This window comes from Phyllostomus hastatus, unplaced genomic scaffold (assembly GCF_019186645.2).
Source record: "Phyllostomus hastatus isolate PE091 unplaced genomic scaffold, TTU_PhHast_1.1 phas_scaffold_28, whole genome shotgun sequence".
NCBI lineage: Eukaryota > Metazoa > Chordata > Mammalia > Chiroptera > Phyllostomidae > Phyllostomus > Phyllostomus hastatus.
Window position 1 is genome coordinate 3530207 of NW_025334022.1, and position 23081 is coordinate 3553287.

Here is a 23081-nt window from a genome sequence, read left to right on the forward strand (position 1 = left end):
GTTTTTATCTTTTTTACTAAAGTGTCATATGCCAACTTGTAGAGCAAGCACTTAGAAAACCAGTTCTGTGTCTACTATGAGGCAGAAGCCTTAAATAGCATAATTTGGAACTCATTAACATCAAACTGATTTAGAACTCATTAATATGAATCATCTCAAGAACAGTACATTAAAGATAAGAGTATGTTCTTTGCAATGGAGTCCACTCCAGTTCTTTCAACTGTTCAAGCACCTTGAGTTCTGAGGTATTAAATCATTCTTTTGGCCTGGGATATAGCTGAAAGTGGAAAGGAAGAGTGATTCACAAGCATCAATAAACATTTAAAAAGGCAATGTTAATAGGCTTTGTAACAATGAAAGAACTCTTTAAAAATAGCTGTTTGCCTGGCTGGTGTAGCTCAGAGGATCGAGCATGGGCCTGTGAACCAAAAGGTCACCAGTTTTATTCCTAGTTTGGGCACATGCCGGGGTTGTGGGACAGGTCCCAGTGTGGGGCACAGGAGAGGCAAACACATGCTGATCTTTCTCTCCCTCTCTTCCTCTCCCTTACCTTCTCTCTAAAAAACAAAATAGCTGTTTGTCAGTTGAGCTACAGCAAAGCATTCATGATAAATTATCCCTCACCGGAGAAATGGTGAGTTCAGAAAATCTTGTGTTCTTTGGGTAGATGAAAGGGAGAAGACAGAAAGGCTAATGAAATATGTCTCACAGAAAGTTAGAGACAAGGCAGGCCCAGAGATACAAAATAAGTCTAAAAACAAAAAGTGAAAGCCTTGACAACTATTGGAAGTATAGAACAATAAGAATGTAAGTCTAAAGTTCCATAAGGGAATGAACAAATTAAAAAAAAAAGACAGAAATAACAACCTAAAAAGGAACATTCTCAAGAAAAAAGAACTAGATATGTAGTATGCATTGCAATGTCTTGAGATTAAATAACATTTCAACTGGCCCCCCAGTTCTATAAATTCATGTGCTTTTGCAACCAAAATACCAGGGAAAGAACATATTAAAACAATCAAATGTTTGGTACTCTTTGTTGACATGGAAAACCAAAATGAAGAAAATCCCACTCATTTTAGCAATTTTAAATGCTAATTTTTATTTACTGCTAACTGTGCAAAGGACACCAATTCAATACTGTGCAGTAAATCAGTTACATAAGTCCAATATTAAGCAATACAGCGTATGGGATAAATCTAAAGCTGAGCACCATGTGCCTTTGAAACTGATAAAATATCACAGAATGCAAGTCAGTTTAGACAATTCTTAAGAAACCTGAAGAGCTCATTTAATATTGTTAGTTATCTAGAAACAAATACTCTTGGTTTTGTTTTATTTTCTAGAGAGAAGTGGAAGTTAATTGAATTTTGTAGTTTAATATGATGTCTGACAACAAAACCAAGGAAACTGTGTGTATAACTTATTCCTTTTATCAACTGGTACCATAAATAATATAACATTGTCAGGCTGGCTGACAGGAAGACAGCTGAATACAACAAAGTGTGCTCAGTATGGGACTGGTTGTACATTCAGTTCGATTTCCTTATTCATAGCCCAAAGCAATATATCTTTATTGTAAAGTACTATTTTAAATCAAAAGATAAAATAATCTTAAAGACAGATACAATAATAACCACTCTAAACACCTAAATCACTTAAACACTAACATAAAAGTTTTTAAAAAATCAAAACAGCAAGAAAAAAGGCAGTGCAAGAACACATCACACTGCAGAATCTTACATATTCTGAGGTACATAATGACAAGCTGAGGAAGGTGAAGTAATATAGCCAACTGGCCCAGGATTCATAGCACCATGAATCTGAGGAGAACCACCATATGCTGCACCAATGGGATGCCAGGGGGCAACATAGGAATAATCCGGCACAACAGGAAGGCAGGAATCAAAACCAGGCAAAGGTGGTTGCCCACAGGGATCTGACATCACTGGAAAATACACTGCTCCATGAGGGACAGGCACAGGGTCACTACTTGGGACAGTACCTGAAACAAAGAATACATGTAATATACTTTACATACAAAGATTCACTAAACACCAACATAAATGGATGTTCTTATAGGTGAAAATGAAATTTAGCCCTAACTGTAGGAAAGATCACAGCAATTGCACCAGGAGCACTTTAGATATGAAATGTGATTAAAACAGGCTACTAATATGATAGATATGAAATATGATTAAAACAGGCTACTGATATGATAAGATGGCAGTAGAGTAGATGGAAGCTACATTAACCTCCTCCCAGGACCAAACTGGAATTACAACTAAATTAAAGAAAAATTATCCTGAATAACCAACTGAACACTAGCTGGACAGACACCTTATAACCAAGGACATATGGAAGAAACCATTTCACCACAATGAGACTGGTAGGCAGAGCAGAGGAGGCATGAGAGACCTGGCTGGAATCCCACAACTGGCAACTGAAGTTCTGGAGGGATGTTTCAGCAGCAGTGGGGGGGGGGAGTGTCCCACTAAGCACAGTGGGGTCTAAACCCCAAACTGGGCTCCCCAGCCTATAGCACCAGAGCCAGAAAAGGAACCCAGATAACATTCAGCTGTGAAAAGCAGCAGGGTTTCTGCCTGCCAAAGAGAGATGGATGAAGATGAAGAGAGCCTCTTAAAGGGCCAAAACAAACTTTCATTTGCAGCCACTTACCCTGGGCTCTGGCAGAGGGAGGGCAGAGTGAACTAGACATGCTTAAGAAGAGCCTGAGGTTGGTGGCTCTGGGGAGAGAACTAAAAGAACAGCTGCCAGGATCCTGGTGCTGAGTCATTTCCCATATTACAGAAGACATCTTTCTCAGGCAGAGCATTCCTCTGCAAGTAGCATCAGCTGGAGAGGAAGCAATAGCCCCATCCACAGGAATTATTCTGACTCACCCTGTGAAGCTCAAGCAGGACCCTGGGAACAGCTATAGGTTATTATCTCAATGATTAAACTTAAGACCGAAGGCAGGCAGATCTCTGGGAGCTATGAGACTTTAGCTGACCCTCCACCAGGCCCAGTTGCTGGTAAAGCAGGCCTGGGTGCACAGTCTGGTTCTTTCTGCACATACCCAGGCCCAGCAGAGGGAGCCACAAGCTGTGGGTCACCGATAGCTCCAAACAGGTTTCCTAGGGCCAATCACAGGCAGTGTCTGACATAGGTCTGCACCAGAGTTTGCAGATCTACCAAGTATATATATATACACACACACACATACATATATGTGTGTGTATATATATATACATATATATACATATATATGTATGTGTATATATATACATATATATGTATGTGTGTATATATGTATGTGTGTGTGTGTGTGTGTGTGTGTGTGTGTGTATATATATATATATATAAACAAATACAAAGCAGCAGCCCAAACAGGAAGACAAATAAACAGGCCCCAAATAAAAGAACAAGATAACTGTCCTGAAGACAAGCTAAACAAAATAGAGTCAAGCAATTTGTCAGATACAGAGTTTAAAGTAATGATTATAAAGAAGTACAACAGTATGAAAAAAGACACAGAGACCATAAAAAGGACCAATCGGAATTAAAGAACACAGTATCTGAAAGAGATAATACAGTGGAAGGAATAAACAGTAGCTTAGAAGCAGCACATTACTGAATCAAGGACTTCGAAGGCAAGGTTGAAAAAAAAAAACACCCAAGTAGGGTAGCCAAAAGAAAGAGACTTAAAAAAATGAAGAGCTTAAGAAACCATTTAAACAACATGAAGCCTAGCAGCACCCACATCACAGGAATATCAGAAGGAGAATAGAACAAGAAAAGGCTCAAGAACCTATTTGAAGAAATAATGACTGAAAACTTCCTTAATCTGGTGAAGGAAAAAGACACACAAGTCCAGGAAACACAGAGAGTCCCAAACAAACTGGACCCAAAGAGACCAACACCATATATATCATAATTCAAATGATAAAGCTTAAATACAAGGAGAGAATCCTAAAAGTCACACGAGAAAAGCAGATAGTTACCTACAAGGGAGCAACATTTAGACTGGCATCTGATTTCTCAACAGAAACATGTCAGACCACAAGGCAGTGGTGTGAAATATTCAAGGTGATGAAAAGCAAGGGCCTACAACCAAAGCTACTTTACCCAGCAAGGCTATCCACTTAAAAATGAAGGAGCTTCCAAGACAAGAAAAAGCTAAAGGAGTTCCTTAACATCAAATGAGTACTGCAATAAATATTAAAGGGATTGCTAGAAGAAAAAGAGAAAGGAAAAAAAAAAAAAGAGGAAAATAGCCTAACAATAAAATGACACTAAATACATTTCTATCAATAATTACCTTAAATGTAAATGGCTTAAATGCTCCAGTCAAAAGACATAGGGTAGCTGAATGGATAAGAAAGCAAGATCCATATCCATGCTGCCTCCAAGAGACCTACCTCAGATTGAAAAATACACACAGACTAAAAGTAAAGGGATGGAAAAGATATTTCATGCAAATGGGAAGAAAAAAAAATGTGGTGGCAATACTTATATCCAACAAATAGACCTTAAAACCAAGGATATAGTAAGAGACAAAGAAGGACACTATATAATGATAAAGGGAACAATCCAATAAGAGGATATAACCCTAGTAAACATTTCTGTGCCCAAAATAGGAGCACCAAATATGTAAAACAAATCTTGATGGACATAAAGGGAAAGACAGAAATACAGTCATAATTAAGGATTTTAACACCCCATTGACTTCAGACAGAAAAATCAACAAGGAGGCAGATGCCTTAAATGGCATGCTAGAGAAAATGGATTATAATTGATAACTTCAGGGTGATCCACCCCCCGGCAGCACAATATACATAATTTTCAGATGCACACGGAACATTTTCTAGGATAGACCACAAAGACAGACACAAAACAAGTCTTAAAAAATTTCATGAAGACTGAAATGGTATCAAGCATCTTTTCTGACTACAAAGCTACAAAACTAGAAATCAAATCACAAGAAAAACACTGAAAAATACAAAGAGACATGGGAGCTAAATAACATGGTATTACACAATGAACTGTTTAACAACAATATCAAGGAAGAAATCAAAAGATACCTTGAAACAAATGAAAATGAGGACACCACAATCCAAAATCTATGGGACACTGGGAAAGCAATCCTAAAATGGAAATTTAAAGCATTACAGGTCTATTCAAAAAAAAAAAAAAAAAGAAAAAGAAAAAAGGAAAAAGAAAAAGAAAAAAAAGAAAAAGCTCAATAAACAATATAACCTCACACTTAAAAGGCACTTGAAAAAAGAACAACAAAGCCCAAAGTGAGTAAAAGGAAGGAAATAATGAAGGTCAGAGGAGAAATAAGCAAAATAGGTTATAAAAAAATGATTAAAAAAAGATCAACAAATCCACAAGTTGGTTCTTTGAAAAGATTAACAAGGTAGATAAACTTTTAACCAGACTCATCGAGAAAAAAAAGAGAAAGGACCCAAATAAATAAAATCAGAAATGAAAGGGGCAAAACAACTGACACCAAAGAAATACAAAGGATTGTAAGAAAATACTATGAACAATTATATGCCAACAAACTGGACAACCTGGATGAAATGGATAAATTCCTAGAAACATACAATCTTCCAAAAATAAATCAGGAAGAATAAGAGAATCTGAATGGATAGATACACCTAATGAAATTGAAGCAGTAACTCCCAACAAACAAGCCCTGGACCAGATGGCTTCACAGCTGAACTTTACCAAACATTCTAAGAAAAACTAACACCTCTAAAAACTCAAGAGGAGGAAAGGCTCCCTAGCTCATTTTATAAGGCCAGCATTATCCTAATTCTAAAGACACTACAAAGAAAGAAAATGATAGGCTAATCAATATCCCTGATGAACATAGATGCATAGATGCTAAAATTGTCAAGAAAATATTAGCAAGCCAAATATAGCAATGCATCAAACAGATCATACACCATGATTAAAGCAGGATTTACTCTGGGATTGTAAGGTTGGTACATTAGCAAAATCAATAAATGTGATTCACCACATAAACAAAATAAAGAATAGAAACCACATGATCATATCAATTGATGCAGAAAATGCATTTGATAAAATCCAACAGCATTTATGGCAAAAACTCTGAGCACAGTGGGAATTGAGGGAACCTATATTAACATAGTAAAGGCAATATATGACAAGCACTACCAGCATCATATTCAACAAGCAAAAACTACAAGTGTTCCCCTTAATACCAGGAACAAGCCAGCGATGTCTGCTTTCACCTCCCTTATTCAACATAGTACTGTAAGCCCCAACCACAGCAATCAGACAATAAGAATAAATAAAAGACATCCAAATTGAGAACAAAGAAAACTGTCTTTATTTGCAAATGAACCCCTATGTATTTGGGGTACATAGAAAACCCCAAAGATTCCACCAAGAAGCTACCAGAACTGATAAATGAATTTAGCCAAGTAGCAGGATACAAAATTAATATCCAGAAATCAGTTGCGTTTTTACATACAAATAACTAACAGAACGGGAAACTAAGGGAACAATCCCATCTACAATTGCTTCAAAAAGTAAAATACCTAGGGATAAATCTAACCAAGGATGTAAAAGACCTATACTCTGAAAATTTGTAAGACACTGAAGAAGGAAACTGAGGAAATTACAAATAAAGAGAAGCACATACCATAGTCATGGACAGGAAGAATTAGCATCATTAAGATATCCACACTACCCAATGCTATCCAGAGATTCAACGCAATTCCTAACAAGATTCCAATGACATATTTCACCGAACTAGAACAAGTATTTCAAAAATTTACATCGGACCACAAAAGGCCCTGCATAGCAACTGCAATCCTGAGAAAAAAGAAGAAAGTTGGAGGAATAATGCTACCTAATTGCAAAGTATTATAAGGCGACTGTAATCAAAACAGCATGGTTCTGGCATAAAAAGACACATGTAGATCAATGGAACAGAATAGAGAGCCCAGAAATAAACCACACTTTTAGAATCAGTTAATATTCAACAGAGGAAGCAAACACACACAAAAAAATAAGCTAAAGATAGTCTATTCAATAAATGGTACTTGGAAAATTGGACAGATATATGCAGAAAAAATGAAACTAAACCTTCTTACATTACACATAAGAATAAATTCAAAATGGATTAAAGACTTAAATGTTAACAGTGAAGACCATAAAAATCCAGGAAGAAAATACAGGCAGTCCCTGGCTGGTGTGGCTCAGTGGATTGAGCACCAGCCTGCAAATCAAAGGGTCGCCAGTTTGATCCCCAGTCAGGGCACATGACTGGGTTGCAGGCAATATCCCTCCAGTGGGGGTGCACAAGAGGCAACCACACATTGATATTTCTCTCCATCTTTTTCTCCCTCCCTTCCCCACTGTCTAAAAATAAAATAAAAAATCTTAAAAAATATATAGGCAGTAAAATCTCAGACATTTGCTCGCTGCAATATGTTTACTGATATATCTCCTAAGGCAAGGGTAATGAAAAAAATAAACAAATGGGACTACATCAAAATAAAAAGGTTTTGGACAGCAAAGGAAACCACCAAAAAATAAAAAGACAACCAGCAGAACGAGGAACACAGTCTCCAATACATCTGATACGGGGTTAATATCCAAAATTTATAAAAAAAAAATTATGAAAGTCAATGCCAAAAACAAAACAAACAATCCAATTAAAAAGTTGGCAGAGGACCTGAGTAGGCACTTTTCCAAAGAGGAAATACAGATGGACAATGCTCAACATCACTAATCATCATAGAAATGCAAATTAAAACCATAATGAAATATCACCTCACACCTGTCTGAATGTCTATCATCAATAAATCAACAAACAAGTGCTGGTGAGGATGTGGAGAAAGGGGAACCCATTTGCACATTCGGTGGGAATGTTGATTGGTTCAACCACTGTGGAATGCAATATGGAGACACCTCAAAAAATTAAAAATGGATCTGCCTTTTGACCTAATGATCCTTCTTGGAATTTATCCAAAGGAACCCAAAACACTAATTCAAAAGAACATAAGTGCCCCTGTGTTCACTGCAGCATTATTTACAATCACCAAGATATGGAAGCAGACCAAGTGTCCATTACTAGATGAGTGGATAAAACAATTATGGGACATTTACCCAATGGACTATTACTCAGCCATAAAAAAGAAAAATATTACCCTCTGCAACAGCATAGATAGACCTGGAGAACATTGTGCTAAGTGAAATAAGCCAGTCAGAGAAAGACAAATACCACATGGCTCTACTCACACATGGAATATAATGAACAAACTGAACTAACAAGCAAAATAGAGACAGACTCATAGACAGCAGAATGACAGCTATGGGGGGTGTTTACAGCATAGAGGGATCAAGTAAAATGATGAAAGGACTCATTGGCATGGACAACAATCTGGTGACTACATGGGTGAAGGGGATATAAGGGTGCTAAACGGCAATGGAAAAAATACAATAAAATAAAAAAAAGACAGGCTACTGAAAGATTATATGAACATTTCCTAATTTAATAAATTTATACCCCACATACATGTGTATAAAGGGTCAAATGTATTCTACCTACAGTGATAGCTGTATTTCTGAGATGATTTTGACACCAAGAGACTAAATACATACAAAAACATTTGCTAGATTCCTCCTAGTCAATTAAGTTCTAATAAAAGCTGGTTACAATTAAGTTATCTAATAGTTTTCCAGCATAACAAATATCATCCAAATAATTATTTTGTATTATTGTAGCAATTAAAAACTTAGGTGTGTTTACAGTCCAGTCTATACTTGAAGGTATAGTTTTGAAGAACATTTAAACATTTAAGTGTCATTTCTTATATGTCATTAAGGTCCTAGCATTATTTTCCTTTTTTATTAAAAAAGATTTTCTTTTTAGAGAGATGGGAAGGGAGAAAGAAAGAGGGAGAGAAACATCAACATGTGAGAGAAACATGGATTGATGATGGCCTCTTGTATGTCTCCAACTGGGAACTTGGCCTGTAACCTAGGCATGTGCCCTGTCCGTGATTTCAACCTCAGATCTTTCATTTTGTGGGACGATGCCCAACTTGCTGAGACACACCAAACATAGCAGTCCTGACATGACTGTAATTTAAACAGAGTTTGCTACCATGACACAATTTCACTGGAAATAGATGCTGTTGTAATCTTCCTATAGTAACTAAGTATTAAACAAAAAGGAGTACTTCATTACATAGGATAACTTAGATTAGCTCATTCTGTAAAATTAAGACCACCACTGTTTCATGGTTCACTAAAAACAAAAATAGCTGTATAAAAGGTATCTGGTACAGACTTCCAGCCAAGATGGAGGCACTGACAGATACACTTGACTTTCCTGCACAACCAAAAGAAGGATAACAATCAATTTAAAAATAAAAACCATCCAAAACTGCCAGAAAATTGAAGTGTATGGAAGTCCAACAACCAAGGAGTTAATGAAGAAACATTCATCCAAACTGGTAGGAGGGACAGAGATAGACAGCCAGGGTGTGGTTCCACATTCATGTGCGTATAAACTGGGAGGAACAACTGGGGAGCGATACAGACCACGCAATACAAGGTTCCAGCGCCAGAAAAGAAAGCCTCAAAACCTCTGGCTCTAAAAACCTGTCGGGGTGGGGTTCGGCAGTGGGAGAAACTGCCAGTCTCACAGAAGGGTACATTGGAAGGACCCACGGGGTCCTGGAACATACACAAGTCCACTCACCTGGGAATCAGCAGGACAGCAGCACCTGGAAGGACACAATTCACTTGTGGGAAGTGAGGGAAATGACTGAAAGCAGGGAGAGAGACAAGCAAATGGCACTGTTCCCTCTCTGACCCCTCCCTGACATTCAGCACCACAATGCAACAAAGAGGGTTGCCCCACCCTGGTGAATATCTAAGGCTCTGCCCCTTACAATGTAACAGGTGCACCAAGACAAAGATATATGGACCAAATGAAAGAACAGATTAAAACTCCAGAAAAAGAACTAAGTGACAAGGAGCTAGCCAACCTATCAGATGCAGAGTTCAAAACACTGGTAATTGGGATGCTCAGAGAAATGACTGAGTATGGCCGCAAACAGAAGAAGTGAAGGCTTTACAAAGTGAAATAAATAAAAATATGCAGGGAACCAACAGTGAAGGGAAGAAAACCGGGATTCAAATCTACAATTTGGAACAAAAGGAAGAAATAAACATTCAACCAAAACAGAAAGAATAAACAAGAATTCAAAAAAGTAAGGACAGGCTTAGGAACCTCTGAGACAACTTTAAATGTTTCAACATCCAAATCACAGGGATGCCAGAAGGAGAGGAGGAAGAGCAACAAATTGAAAACTTACTTGAAAAAATAATGAAAGAAAATGTCCCCAATCTCATGAAGGAAATAGGTATACAAGTCCAGGAAGCTCAGAGAGTTCCAAACAAGTTGGAACCAAAGAGGACCACACAAAGACACATCATAATTAAATTGCCCAAGATTAAACATAAGGAGAGAATGTTAAAAGCAGCAAGAGAAAAGGAGAGAGTTATTGACAAAGGAGTTACCATAAGACTGTCAGCTGATTTCTCAAAAGAAAACTTGCAGGCAAGAAGGGGCTGGAAAGAAATATTCCAAGTCATGAAAGGCAAGGACCTACATCCAAGATTACTCTATCTGGTAAAGCTATCATTTGGAATGGAAGGGCAGATAAAGGGCTTCCGAGATAAGGTCAAGTTAAAGGAGTTCATCATCACCAAGCCCTCATTATATGAAACGTTAGAGGGACTTATCTAAGAAAAAGATCAAAACTATGAACAGCAAAATGACAACAAACTCACAACTATCAACAACTGAACCTAAAAAAAGCCAAACAAACAAACAAACTAAGCAAACCACCAGAATAGGGACAGAACCACAGGAATGGAGCTCACATGGAGGGTTATCAGCGGGGAGGGGGAAGAGGGAGAATGGGGGAAGTTACAGGGAACAAGAAGCATAGTGGGTAGGTACAAAATAAACAGGGGGAGGTTAAGAATAGTATAGGAAATGGAGAAGCCAAAGAACTTATATGTTTGACCCATAAACATGAACTAAGGGGGGGGGGTGCTGGAGGGAATGGGGGTATCGGGTAGAGAGGGATAATGGGGACAAAAAAATGGGACAACTGTAATTAGTATAATCAATAAAGTATACTTTAAAATGTATCTGGTATAAAAATGCAATAAAGGGTAGTATTTTAATTTTTATTACCATGCACCACATCACACAACCATAATAAGAGTAAGATTCTATAGTGCTAATATTTGAAAGCCATTAATATGCTTTTAAAAAGGAAGTAAGGAGAGAAGGGAAATTCACATTCCTCACTTGTACCACGTCCAATATACTTATACATGAGGTCTCATTCAGTTCTTATAATAACCTGGCAGGTCAGGTATTTCCTATTTTACAGAAAAATCAGGCTTAGGGTGGCTAAGTAATTTAGCCAACATCACAACCATCAAGTAGCACCACTGCAATGGGAAACAGAATTGGTTAGGTTAGTCCACACCCTTTCTTCTCATCTCCTGCTGATTCTTTCCAAGGAGGGTCATCCAAAGATCCTATTCTAAGTCCTTCAAAGTTCCTCCCCATCTAATTACACTGTGAGCTTTTTACACCATTACAACATTTTAATGCTCTCCTACTTTTTGGTGTTTTGACCTGTTTACACTCTTAAAGATGGAGGATCCCAAATAACTTTCGTTTGATTTATATCTATCCTTTACTGTGTTAGGAATTAAACTTCAGAGAGCGAAAAATACTAATTCATATAAAATAACACCTTTATGTTAACAGAACATATAGGCAAAATGAGTTTATTTTCCCAAACAAAAGAGAGTTTTGACACAAATGGCATTGTTTCACACTTGTGCATATCTCTAATATATGGCTTAACATACAACAGCTGGATTCTCATATCTGCTTCTGCATTTAATCTATTATGATATATTCTTTTGGTTGAAGTATATGAAGAAAATCTGGCATGATACAGATATATACTTGGAAAAGAAAGAATTCTTTTAATAACTACCCTTTCCAGATAATTGTAGACCTTCTTTGATGCTACACCAAAACTAGGTAAGTAGTAGTTTCTCAAATATCAGCAGAAATGTGAATTTTTCATACTTCGTTAATAATAAAATCCACTGTTTAATCTTACATTTTGGATAGATCTTCTATAAAAGCATGCACACCATGCATTAGTAAATGCAATAATATTATTTCATTAAGTTATACAGTTTATAAGGATGGTTGCTTTGCCTGTAAGTTCCCAAATGCTGACATATTTCATTACATAATGTAAAAAACACATTAACAGCCCTGTCTGAGTATTGGGAAGCTGTCAAGGTCATGGTGACAAATGCAAGTCTTCCAAAATTTTAATGTTTATTTGAAAGCTAAAGTTTTTATCTTTGACAACAAATATTTATCAGTTGTTTTTCTTGAAGTGGCGGCTCTTATTGTTCATTTGAGAAAATGTCTGCCAGATCCCTTAGCTTGAATAACCATCACCTATTATTCTTTTAAGCAAAAATAATGTTCCGTGAAAAAAGTCAGCTAGTTCATCTCCCAACTCAAAACCTCACAAATCCTTTTCTTTAAGTCAATCATCATATTCAGAATGCAGAGTGCCTGATGATTACTTCCCAGTTTTATCAGAAAGACTATTAGGTACAATTACCCAGAGATAAATATTTAGCAAAAATAAGAATATCTTTGATGAAACAAAAATAAGTAAAACTGGCACTTTTATATCATGAGTGTGTGGCACTGAGGAAGTCATTGATTACAAACACAGTTTGGTGCCCCTGCCTTAATATGTGCTTGGGTGCCAGTTTTATCCACCTCTGATTATTGCACCCTCAATACAAATATAACACAGCAAAAGGGACAAAGAAAACCTGTGTAATATGAATAGTTCTGGCCTCATGGATCCCTTCAGAGGGTCTGAAGGACCCAATGGACCATCCTTTGAGAAACACTGGTCCAGTATTTGGACCGAATACAATATATGAAGACCACTGTTAAACTGCACACAATAAAATCAAATTGTCTTTCTTGCAGGTAATCTCATCACATACCATTTGCTGATGCTTCCACTTGTGCATCATCTTGTCTCCCCACTTCATTGTACAACAGAGGGATGGTCTGATCTACCAGAGTAGGTGTCTCAGTACAGACTGGATAATTCTCTACAGTAAGATGGTGTTGCTGCATCTGTGGCACACAGACCATGGAGTGCCAGTAGTTCTGGTGATAGCACTTGGATAAGAAAGGGAAAAAACAAGCAAACACTTTAAGAAAATGGACATTTTCCCTCTAATGTCTATTTCTTAAATTCCTCTCTAAAAACAAAAAAATAACTTGGGCCTGATTTTCAAGTGGGGTAGCAATGATTTTTTTGATCTAAAAGATATGACATTTAGAAAATTTATTCTCTATTACAAGTTTAAGATCTTTTGCACCATCTGTATTTCTTATTTGGCCCTAGGAATTCTTTAAGGAAAGTACTTGAAGGAAATTAGAGACATACACAATGACAGAAATGCCTTTTATAGAATTATCTTTAGAAGCAAAACACAATGAACAACCTGAATATTCAACAATAGGGAACTAGATGAATGAATTTTGATATATCTATGATGGAACACAATATAGGCAATAAAAAAATCATCCTGTTGAATATTTAAAGGAAAAATGCTCATACTATTAACTGAAGTTTACATAATTATATAGCATAGTCCATATTTTATAAAATATACCGAAAAACTCTATCAAGATATACAGATGTTATACAGGTGATTTTGATTTTCTTTACACTTTAATATTTTCCAGATGTAATACAATGAATACTATCACTTTTACTATAAAAATGTATTAAAATAATTTTCTTCATTTCCTTGTATTCACATCACATTAAATGCAGGAGGAATATGTAAAAATGCCTTCACCCTGTGGAATGAGTTACAATGTTTCTACATGTGACTATAATAACTAACATAGCTGAAGTGCAGGTTTATTTTTCAACTCTTGAAATTGCTTTTATGAAATACAGTCTCAAAGAACAAAAACCCACTTTACTAATCTTAATTTATAGATGTGTGGCAGTTGAGGAAGATAATTTTCTGGAAATGATATGTCCATCGTTTTAAGGAAATCAGTGTCTGGGAATATGAACTACTCTGAGGACTATCCAGGAGACAGGTTCTAGCTGCTAAATATTAAGATGCATCATTACTTTTCAGTAAATACATCATCATCTTGTTATGTCAGAAGACAAGAGCATTTCAGGGGGGAAATGATCCCTGAAAGAATAAAATAAAAGAGCTCTTACCTGAAATCAGAGACACCTTTCTGTGATATTAAGGTATTTGTCAGTACCCATCTTTTACAACTCAGGGGAGTGGTGAAAATCAAGTGTTTGGCAAATATCTATGAACACATGAGTGCTTAAAAATAATACAGTTCTTTAAATGTCTAAATTATTTTTCACATGAAATGAAGAAATAGTCATAAAAATGTTTTAAGCAGGATAAATAACCCACTTATTATTTTGAGGCAGAAAAACATAGTGAAGTGCTGGCACATGATGTTAAAATATGGAGGCCAATATGTGCTACAGTTGCGCTGCTTAGAGTCTACTCACACAATTTAACAACTATTTTGTAAGAGAAACTGAAGCACTGGGAGGCTAAAGTAGAAAAGTGACCTATATCATCTTCAGAGATATTCTATGAAGATAGAAATAAAACCTCTGGCCTCCTCATAATGTTCTTGATTTTTAAAGTTCAAGAGTCTGATTATCAATACAGCTTATATTTTTAATATAGAGTTTATCAAGCAATTTTACCAGGACTCTTACCTGCAATCCCAGGTTGAAATAGTACTGCAAAACTTTTGTATCTAGAATTAAAATTTTTAATTTTAGTGACTAGGTGATACAAACAATTATAATTACTATTTAAAAGCTTTTCTGTTTGAGTATTAAGGTAGATACTAATTTGGTCTTCCCACATCAACACCATGCTCAATTCTCCCTAATAGTAAACGACCATTTACCTGCCACTACAGGTAAGATCATTTTCTGATCCAAGGTTTAATTACCAAATACATATTTTATTTCTATTCTTAATATTAGCAAATGTTACAGGAATTCCATTCTACTAATATTTAAGAAGAATCTAGTAAAGGTATTTCCTTGTTTGTCTCAAGACTAAAATTTTATGTCAACACAAATCTACTACATAAGCAGTCATATTGGTTCTCAGTTAATGGAGCTAATACACAGTAGGAACTAAATGCTCTACTAATGCTGAGATAAGTTATGTCTACTGACATAACTAGCACTTATGAAACAATTCACTTTGTTTTGTAGCAAACAAGACTAACCACCACTAGATCTCCAAAAAAAAAAAAAAAGGAGGTAGTGAGCAAGATAACCTCTAATAAGTTAAATCCCAAGGTGATAAAATTTCTCCTGACATAGAATTTAATTAAAATCTTTTCACAAATTAACATATACTAGATGTATGGGGGAAGAAGGAATAGCATTAGCATTCCAATTATATCTCTAAATGTATTTTCACTGATTGACCTGTGATCCATGTATATTCTTATAAGAAAGATAATATAACCTCCGTTCCACTAACAAATGAACTCTCAGGAAACTCCTCTTTCCTAAGTTGGAGACTTCTGGTACATATTTAGTGCCACATACACATTTATTTACTGTCACTTTAAATAGCATGAAATTCCACTCCTTGGCATATACATACATCCACATAAAACTTGTATACAAATATCCATAGCAGTATTATTCACAATAGCAAGAAAAGGAAACAACCCAAATGTCCATCAACTAATAATAAAATGTGATATATGCATACAATAGAATATTATTCAGTGATAAAAAGAAATGAAGTACTAATACATGACACACTGTTAACAAAATTGGAAATCAAGGAGTTAACATTTTGTGAGGCCTGGAGAGAAGAAGGGAGATAAAGATGAGGAGTTTCATCATAATCAGATTGGGTTTTAAATGAAAGTAAGAAAGCCAAGTAAAAATGTTTACCAAGTAGCTACAGACAAGTACCCAGAACTTCAAAGGCCTGGGTTAGATAAATTTAGGAATCATCTACATAAAGGTGATACTGAAGTTTTAAGTAGAGAAAAAGAAACAGAATGGAGTTGAAGATGATCTTGGTGGCTACCTTAGGGGCTGGGGAAAAAAAAACAAAATAGAATAGACAAGCAGCTAGAAAAATCAAGAGAATATTATAGCAAAGAAACTATAAATAAGCTACAAGCAACTTGCAACTACAATTCTCTTTTGAGAAACACTGCCAAACTGAGGGGTAACAAAGAACATCCGATGGAAAGCTACTCCTTAGTTCTACTCCTTAGTTCCTGAAACAAGAACACATGGATAAAATCCAAGGCATCTCAGACCCCTAATTCCTCAAAAACAAACAAACAAACAACAAAAAACACAACAATAAAAACCCTTTAAAGTCTTCAAATTTCATCTGGAATCCTAAATATTAGATATTTGTAGTAGGAATTCAAGAAAATAGAGAAAGTTTTGTATTGACTCCTGCTTTTCAAGAAAATAGTTGAGAGCAGAGATATCCAGTTGAGAATCTTCTCCAAGGCAGACATGTAGCTACCAAGAAGCAGCATCACGAGTCAGCTCAACCATCCACCTCTTCATTATGTAGAAGATATTCTTACCTTTCAGTTGTTCCCTTCCTTAGTCACTTACTTGGCCTTATACTCTCAAGTTCATTTCCATTTGGTCCCCTACCCTACTCCTACTGGCTAACCAGAGATATGCTCTAAAATTAAAAAAAAAATCCCAAAGCTAAATAATCCACACTCAAGACTCAAAATCCACTTACCTTGAGGCAGATCACTGCCACTTGGATCACAGGAGTAAGGTGGAGGTGGTGGTGGTAAATTTGAAGCCTCCCCCACCTCAGCAGGAAGAGGAGGAGGAGGTGGTGGAGGAGGAGAAGGAGGAGGTGGTGGAGGAGGAGGTGGTGGTGGTGGCAGAGAGGCAGCAATGGCAGGCACAGGAGCAGAGAGGTATGGATAGGACGGTGGAACAATCACTAAAAAAGAAACAAAACATGAAGCAACAATGCAAAAAGTAAGTAATTCATCTCCTACTACTTTTCTGTTCCCAACATGGTCAAACGACCCAAATTCTTATGGTTTGACTTAACAAAAACTTGGAAGATGAATTGCTCCACATTCTCTTAGACATGCCCATTGAAAACTGGTTCATTACAGGTTATTTTGAGTTAAGCAAGTTACTTGAATTTAAAAGGAAAGACTGGAAGCTTCAGAGCTCTACCAAGATTTTGAACATCAGTTAGCAAGTACATAAATTAAAGCAAGTACTATCATTAAAGCAGAAGTTTTACTTAGCTTAATATACAGTTAAAGATGTTTTCAGCCATCTGAAACAGTCAAATCACAAGATTCAGAAGCTAATAAGAGACTAATTTGCACAGATTACAGATTGAGGTAATCTTTGAAGGTTTCTACTTCATAGCATCAAAGGAGTATCAGGAAACTCTAAGTCATGACAGTTCCATTTCTAAGAACATACAGAATGTAAAACAAGCTAAATAAAATGTTATCCCTTTAACTTTCCACAATTGTTAGTATAGTTTAAAAACAATACTCGCTGAGGAGTTTCAGTTTTTGACATAAGAAATTCAAATATAATTATGTTTAAATATTCCTTTTTATCATTCCTCTATGATAAAAAGGAAATGCACTTCCAACCTAATAAAAATAAGTGTCTCCATATATACACAGTATACCATACAAGTCTGTTAAGTTTCTTACAAAAGATGAATGAAATAACCCTTCAGATTTAACTGAACATTTTAGCAGACTTAGAAATTCAAGTACTTCCTTCCATGCGTCTTTAAAACACACACACACACACACACACACACACACAGAAACTTAGGATCTTTGCTGACTTCATTTATTTTCTAAACTATCAAAACTGTAGCCACTTGAAAAGCCTAATATTGACTTGTATGTAAATTATTTTCCAATTGATTCCTATGTAGAATTTTAAAACTGAAAAACTTCCAGACTTAACCAACTTACAAATAACATACTTTTTTAGGCTAGCTTCCCTAAACATTGACCTGAGGTGTTTTCTGTGCAATAACTGATTCATTTTTTGAGAGCTTGAATCACCAATGATTTTTCCCTCTACTTCTGTTAATTAGTGTCACTTACAAGAAAAAAAAAAAGTACTGTTGTGAAAACTCTTAATTCTTGGGGAGGTTAATAATAGCAGTATAACATTATATGAGGTTACCCATAGGCACTTAACATTCTTACACTATAACCATTGTTACTTTACCCAATACAAATGCAATTTTATTTATTTATTTTTTTAAGTATATTCTTTTTTTTAAAAGATTTTATTTTTTAGAGAGAGAAGGGAGGAAGAAGGAGAGAGAGAGAGAAACATCAATGTGCGGTTGCTGGGGGTCATGGCCTGCAACCCAGATATGTACCCTGACTGGGAATCGAATCTGAGACACGCTGGTTCGCAGCCCGCACTCAATCAATCCACTGAGCTACGCCAGCCAGGGCTAATGCAATTTTATTATAGCTTAAGTATTGGGTTGGCCAAAAAGTTCATTTAGTTTTTTCTGTACAATAGCTCTAGTACTGCTTAGTTGTCTTTAACCTCATTCGAAATAATTTTTAGATTGTATTATGACAGCTGTCATATCAGTGTGCATTTAAAAAAACCCCTCAAAATTGGTGAATTTTTGTGCAGCCATTTTAATACTGAAAATGGAAGATGATGCACACTTTCAGTGTAGTATGATTTATTTCAAGAATGGTAAAAACAAAATGGAAATGAAAAAAAAAAGATTTGTGCAGTGTATGGAGAAGGTGTTGTGACTGATCATACATGTCAAAAGTGGTTTGTGAAGTTTCTTGGTTATTATTGACATTTTGGCGAAATAAGTCTTATGCACTGGAAGATGTTTGGCAGCACCCCTGGCCTCTACTCACTAGAAGCCAATAGTAGGAGATAGCTGACATACTCAAAATATCCAAATCAACAAAGTTTTTGGTAAAAGTGAAAAATGTATCTTTTATTTCATAGAATAAAACTAAATGAACTTTTTGGCCAACCCAATAGAACTGTACACCTCAAACTTATGTAATGTTAACAATGTTACCCCAATAAATTTAATTTTTAAAAAAGCTAATGGAGTAATAAGTTCAATTAGCTAAAGATAGCAGAATGCAATTATGATCAGTAGGTAAAAACCAACTACTAGACATAGAGATAGTAAATAACTACTCATGAACATGAGAGAATAAAGGGCAGAAAAAATTGGAGGTTACTTGGTCTTAATTCACCTTTCTTGGAAATGCATATTACAATAAGCCCCTTAAGAAAAAAGGTTTTATAATTTCCAGTTCCTCTAGAGATTATGAGCATCTCATTCACAGGCTTAATAGGGCTCTATAGCTTAATACACATAGTTCAAGGGATGGCTCCAGGACAATGGAAGCAAACTTTTCCAAAATATTAATAGAAACCAACATAATGCACTCAAAATGCTTATTTCTCCCTGTCTATGTATGCGTAGTCTGCTTCAGGACATTTTAGAAGAAAATGCGAATGTATATATGGCAAGACCTGGCTTCACTAGAGATCAAAGGATATGGCCAAGACTAAGGTACAGTGAGGTACAAAATTTCAGCAGCCACAAAATTAATGCAAAAAAAAATCCATGATGAATAAAGTATCAAAATTCTAAGACACGGGATACAAACCTGCACGTGCATGACATAAGCCTGCACTTACATTCCACACAGTAATATATTTACTGATACATCCCTTAGAGCAAGGGACATAAAGGAAAGAATAAACAAATGGGACCTCATTGAAATGAAAAGCTTCTGCGTGGCTGAAGAAAACAACATTACAATAAAAAGAGAACCAACCATATGGGAAAACATATTGGCAAATGATACCTCAGACAAGGGCTTGATCTCCAAAATATAATATAAAGAACTCACAGGACTCCACTCTAGGAAGACAATCCAATTAAAAAATGGGCAAAGGACGTGAACAGACACTTGTCCAAGGAGGACATACAGAGGGCCCAGAGACACATGAAAAGATGCTGAGCATCACTAGTCATCACAGAGATGCAAATAAAACCACAGTGAGATACCACTTCACACACGTCAGAATGCCCATCATAAACAAATCAACAAACAAGTGCTGGATAGGATGTGAAGGAAAGGGAACCCTTGCGCACTGTTGGTGGGAATGCAGACTAGTGCGGTCACTGTGGAAAACAGTATAGAATTTCCTCAGAAAACTAAAGATGGAACTGCCTTTTGACCCAGCAATTCCACTGTTGGTATTATAACCTAAGGATCCTGAAATACCAATTCAAAAGAACCTATGCACCACAATGTTCACAGCAGCACAATTTACAATAGCCAAGCACTGGAAGCAACCTAAGTGTCCATCAGTAAATGAGTGGATCAGAAAACTGGTACATTTACACAATGGAATACTAGGCAGCAGAAAGAAAGCTCCTACCCTTCACGACAGCACGGATGGAACTGGAGAGCATTAAGCTAAGTGAAACAAGCCAGGCAGTGAAAGACAAATACCATATAATCTCACCTATAAGTGGAACCTAATCAACAAAACAAACAGGCAAGCGAAATACAATCACAGACGCTGAAATAAAGAACAATCTGACAGTAACCAGAGAAGAGCAGGGAGAGAGATAATAAGGGATAATAGGGGAAGGACCATCAAGGAACATGTTGAAGGACACATGGACAAACCCAAAGGGGGTGGGTTCAAGGGCGGGAGGCAGGGGTAGGGTAGGGTGGGGTGTGGTGGGGTGGGGTGAAAATGGAGACAATTGTACTTCAACAACAATAACAAATATATATACGTAAGAAAATGAAAAAATATTTAAAAACTGTAAAAAAAAAAAAAAGGGTGAATAAGTCCTTAACTAACCCTGACCCTGGCCCATAGTAGCTGTCTTTAGGGGAAGTGAGTCACTAGCCCTGGCCCTGGCAAAAATCTTGGGAACAGTTACCAAAACTCAGTTATAACAAGATTTGATGCCTATGAGGAGTCTCAAATTAAAGGCAATCATGGCATATAGTTACCTGGAAGATAGGAAGTGACTCACAGGAGGATGGGATGGGACTGCCAGACAGTCACACAAATAACAACAGAAAACCTAAGTTGTTTCATCTAGAGGACAGATAAAGAGCAACTAAAAAGCAGCCATGGCCAGGTACGGTTATAGCTGAATTTCAAACTCAAAGAACAAAAAGTAAAATAAATGACGGCAGTAAACATTTTTAGAAATACCTGTATGTAACACAAACTTGGCATTTAAAGGGTAAGTGTTCAATGATTCTACATAAATGAGGTCATTACAATGCTTGATTCACCTGTCACTTGATTTTTTAAAGCTTAGATGTTTGCTGGAAGTAGACAGTAAAAAATTTCCCCTACCATTAGTCCCAAAGTAGTAAAACCAGGATCTATGTTAACATTTAAAATGAAAATTTTCTATGGTCATTAATTAATATTTATTGCATGCTTTTGTTCCAGGCACTGTGCTAGTAAGCATATAGTTTTTAAATCATAAGTGAAACAGATACTGAAAATAAATGAATTCTTTTAAGGTACACATCCATGTCAGTACATAGAACTTAACCAGGCACTCCAGAAAACTTCCATGTTGCCTATCCAATTACACATCTTGTCCCTCCCACAATTAACCACTACCCTGACTTTCACAGTAATTACTTTCTGTGGTTTCCTCTCTTAAGAGTTTTGTCACCCAAATGTGCATCCCCAGCCACTTTTTTAAAGTTGATGTCTTGAATCTTTTTTTAATGTATTGGTGCTATCTCCATCCCTGTCATTTTCTTTCAGTTTTTCTTCAGAAGAATCTGGGCCCTTAGACCTGTTGAGTTTCCCACAGTCTGATTTTACTGAATATATACTCACGGTGTATTTCAACATGTTCTTCTGTATTTCCTTCAGATAGGCAGCTCGATCCAGGAGGCTTGATCAAACTCAGAATTAATTCCTTAGGCACATATATGGGTAATGTCTTGCCATCTTTGTAATCTTAGCAGCTCTTGCTGTTTAATAGCCATCCATTCAATAAGGACTGCAAAATGATTATATTCTACCACTTCTTTTTGAATGATTAGTTAGAATACTAACATAGAAACATTTTCCCTCATCTATTTGGTTTCCTAGTAATACAGTTCATATAAGAAAGGAAGGATAAATGATCCTTTCACTCTGTTTTCCAATATTCAAGAAAATAAAATAGTTTCTTATCCTTTTAAGATGAGCAATTTTTAACGTATCATTAGGGTCCTTTAAATTTAACATATTTGATATGTTCTTGCAATTATCACTGTTGAGGCTCAAACTGGCTCCATCTTCTGGCCACTGGGAACCTCTTCAACATGGCTCCTGAGTCCTTTTCACATGACCCTAGTAGTCTTTGATAACTTCCTTGCTATCTGGCGTGACAAGATGGTCCAGGCTCACCTGAACACTTCCTGCCCAGGCCTCCAGACCTGGAATCAGCAATTTCTCCACAAATCTGTTTTTTGGTTTTCTTTTTTAAGAGAAAAATGTTATTTCAAGTCCACAAACTGAGTGCTAAGGATACTCACTGTGGGCCTTTCCAGTGAACAGAGCTAAGTAAAATACAAATATATTTAAAGATAAAATACCTCAAGCTCATAGTGATATTTCTAGTTCAAACTTGAGACCATAAAAGCTTTTTCTTATTCACTTTATCACATCTGTATTACTTTTCTTCCATACTGAGACTACTGGCTTGTAAGAACATGGGATAAAATTAGAATATCCAATACTCACTTATGTGTTTTAGCCGACATTACATAGACTTGGAATAATAATCTGAGTATCTAGACAAAAGAACCTGAAGTG

At 36.3% G+C, this 23081-nt stretch overlaps 1 protein-coding gene across 1 annotated transcript in view; it reads right to left on the reverse strand.

Moving 5' to 3' along the window:
• Nucleotides 1–1087: 1087 nt before the first annotated feature.
• ALG13 (ALG13 UDP-N-acetylglucosaminyltransferase subunit) overlaps nt 1088–23081 on the reverse strand; it is a 99016-nt gene continuing 77022 nt past the window's right edge. The window contains 4 exon segments of the mRNA XM_045817449.1: nt 1088–2005; nt 13135–13315; nt 14916–14956; nt 16954–17166. Of these exon segments, the coding sequence (XP_045673405.1) occupies nt 1740–2005; nt 13135–13315; nt 14916–14956; nt 16954–17166 (701 nt within the window). The 3' untranslated portion in view covers nt 1088–1739.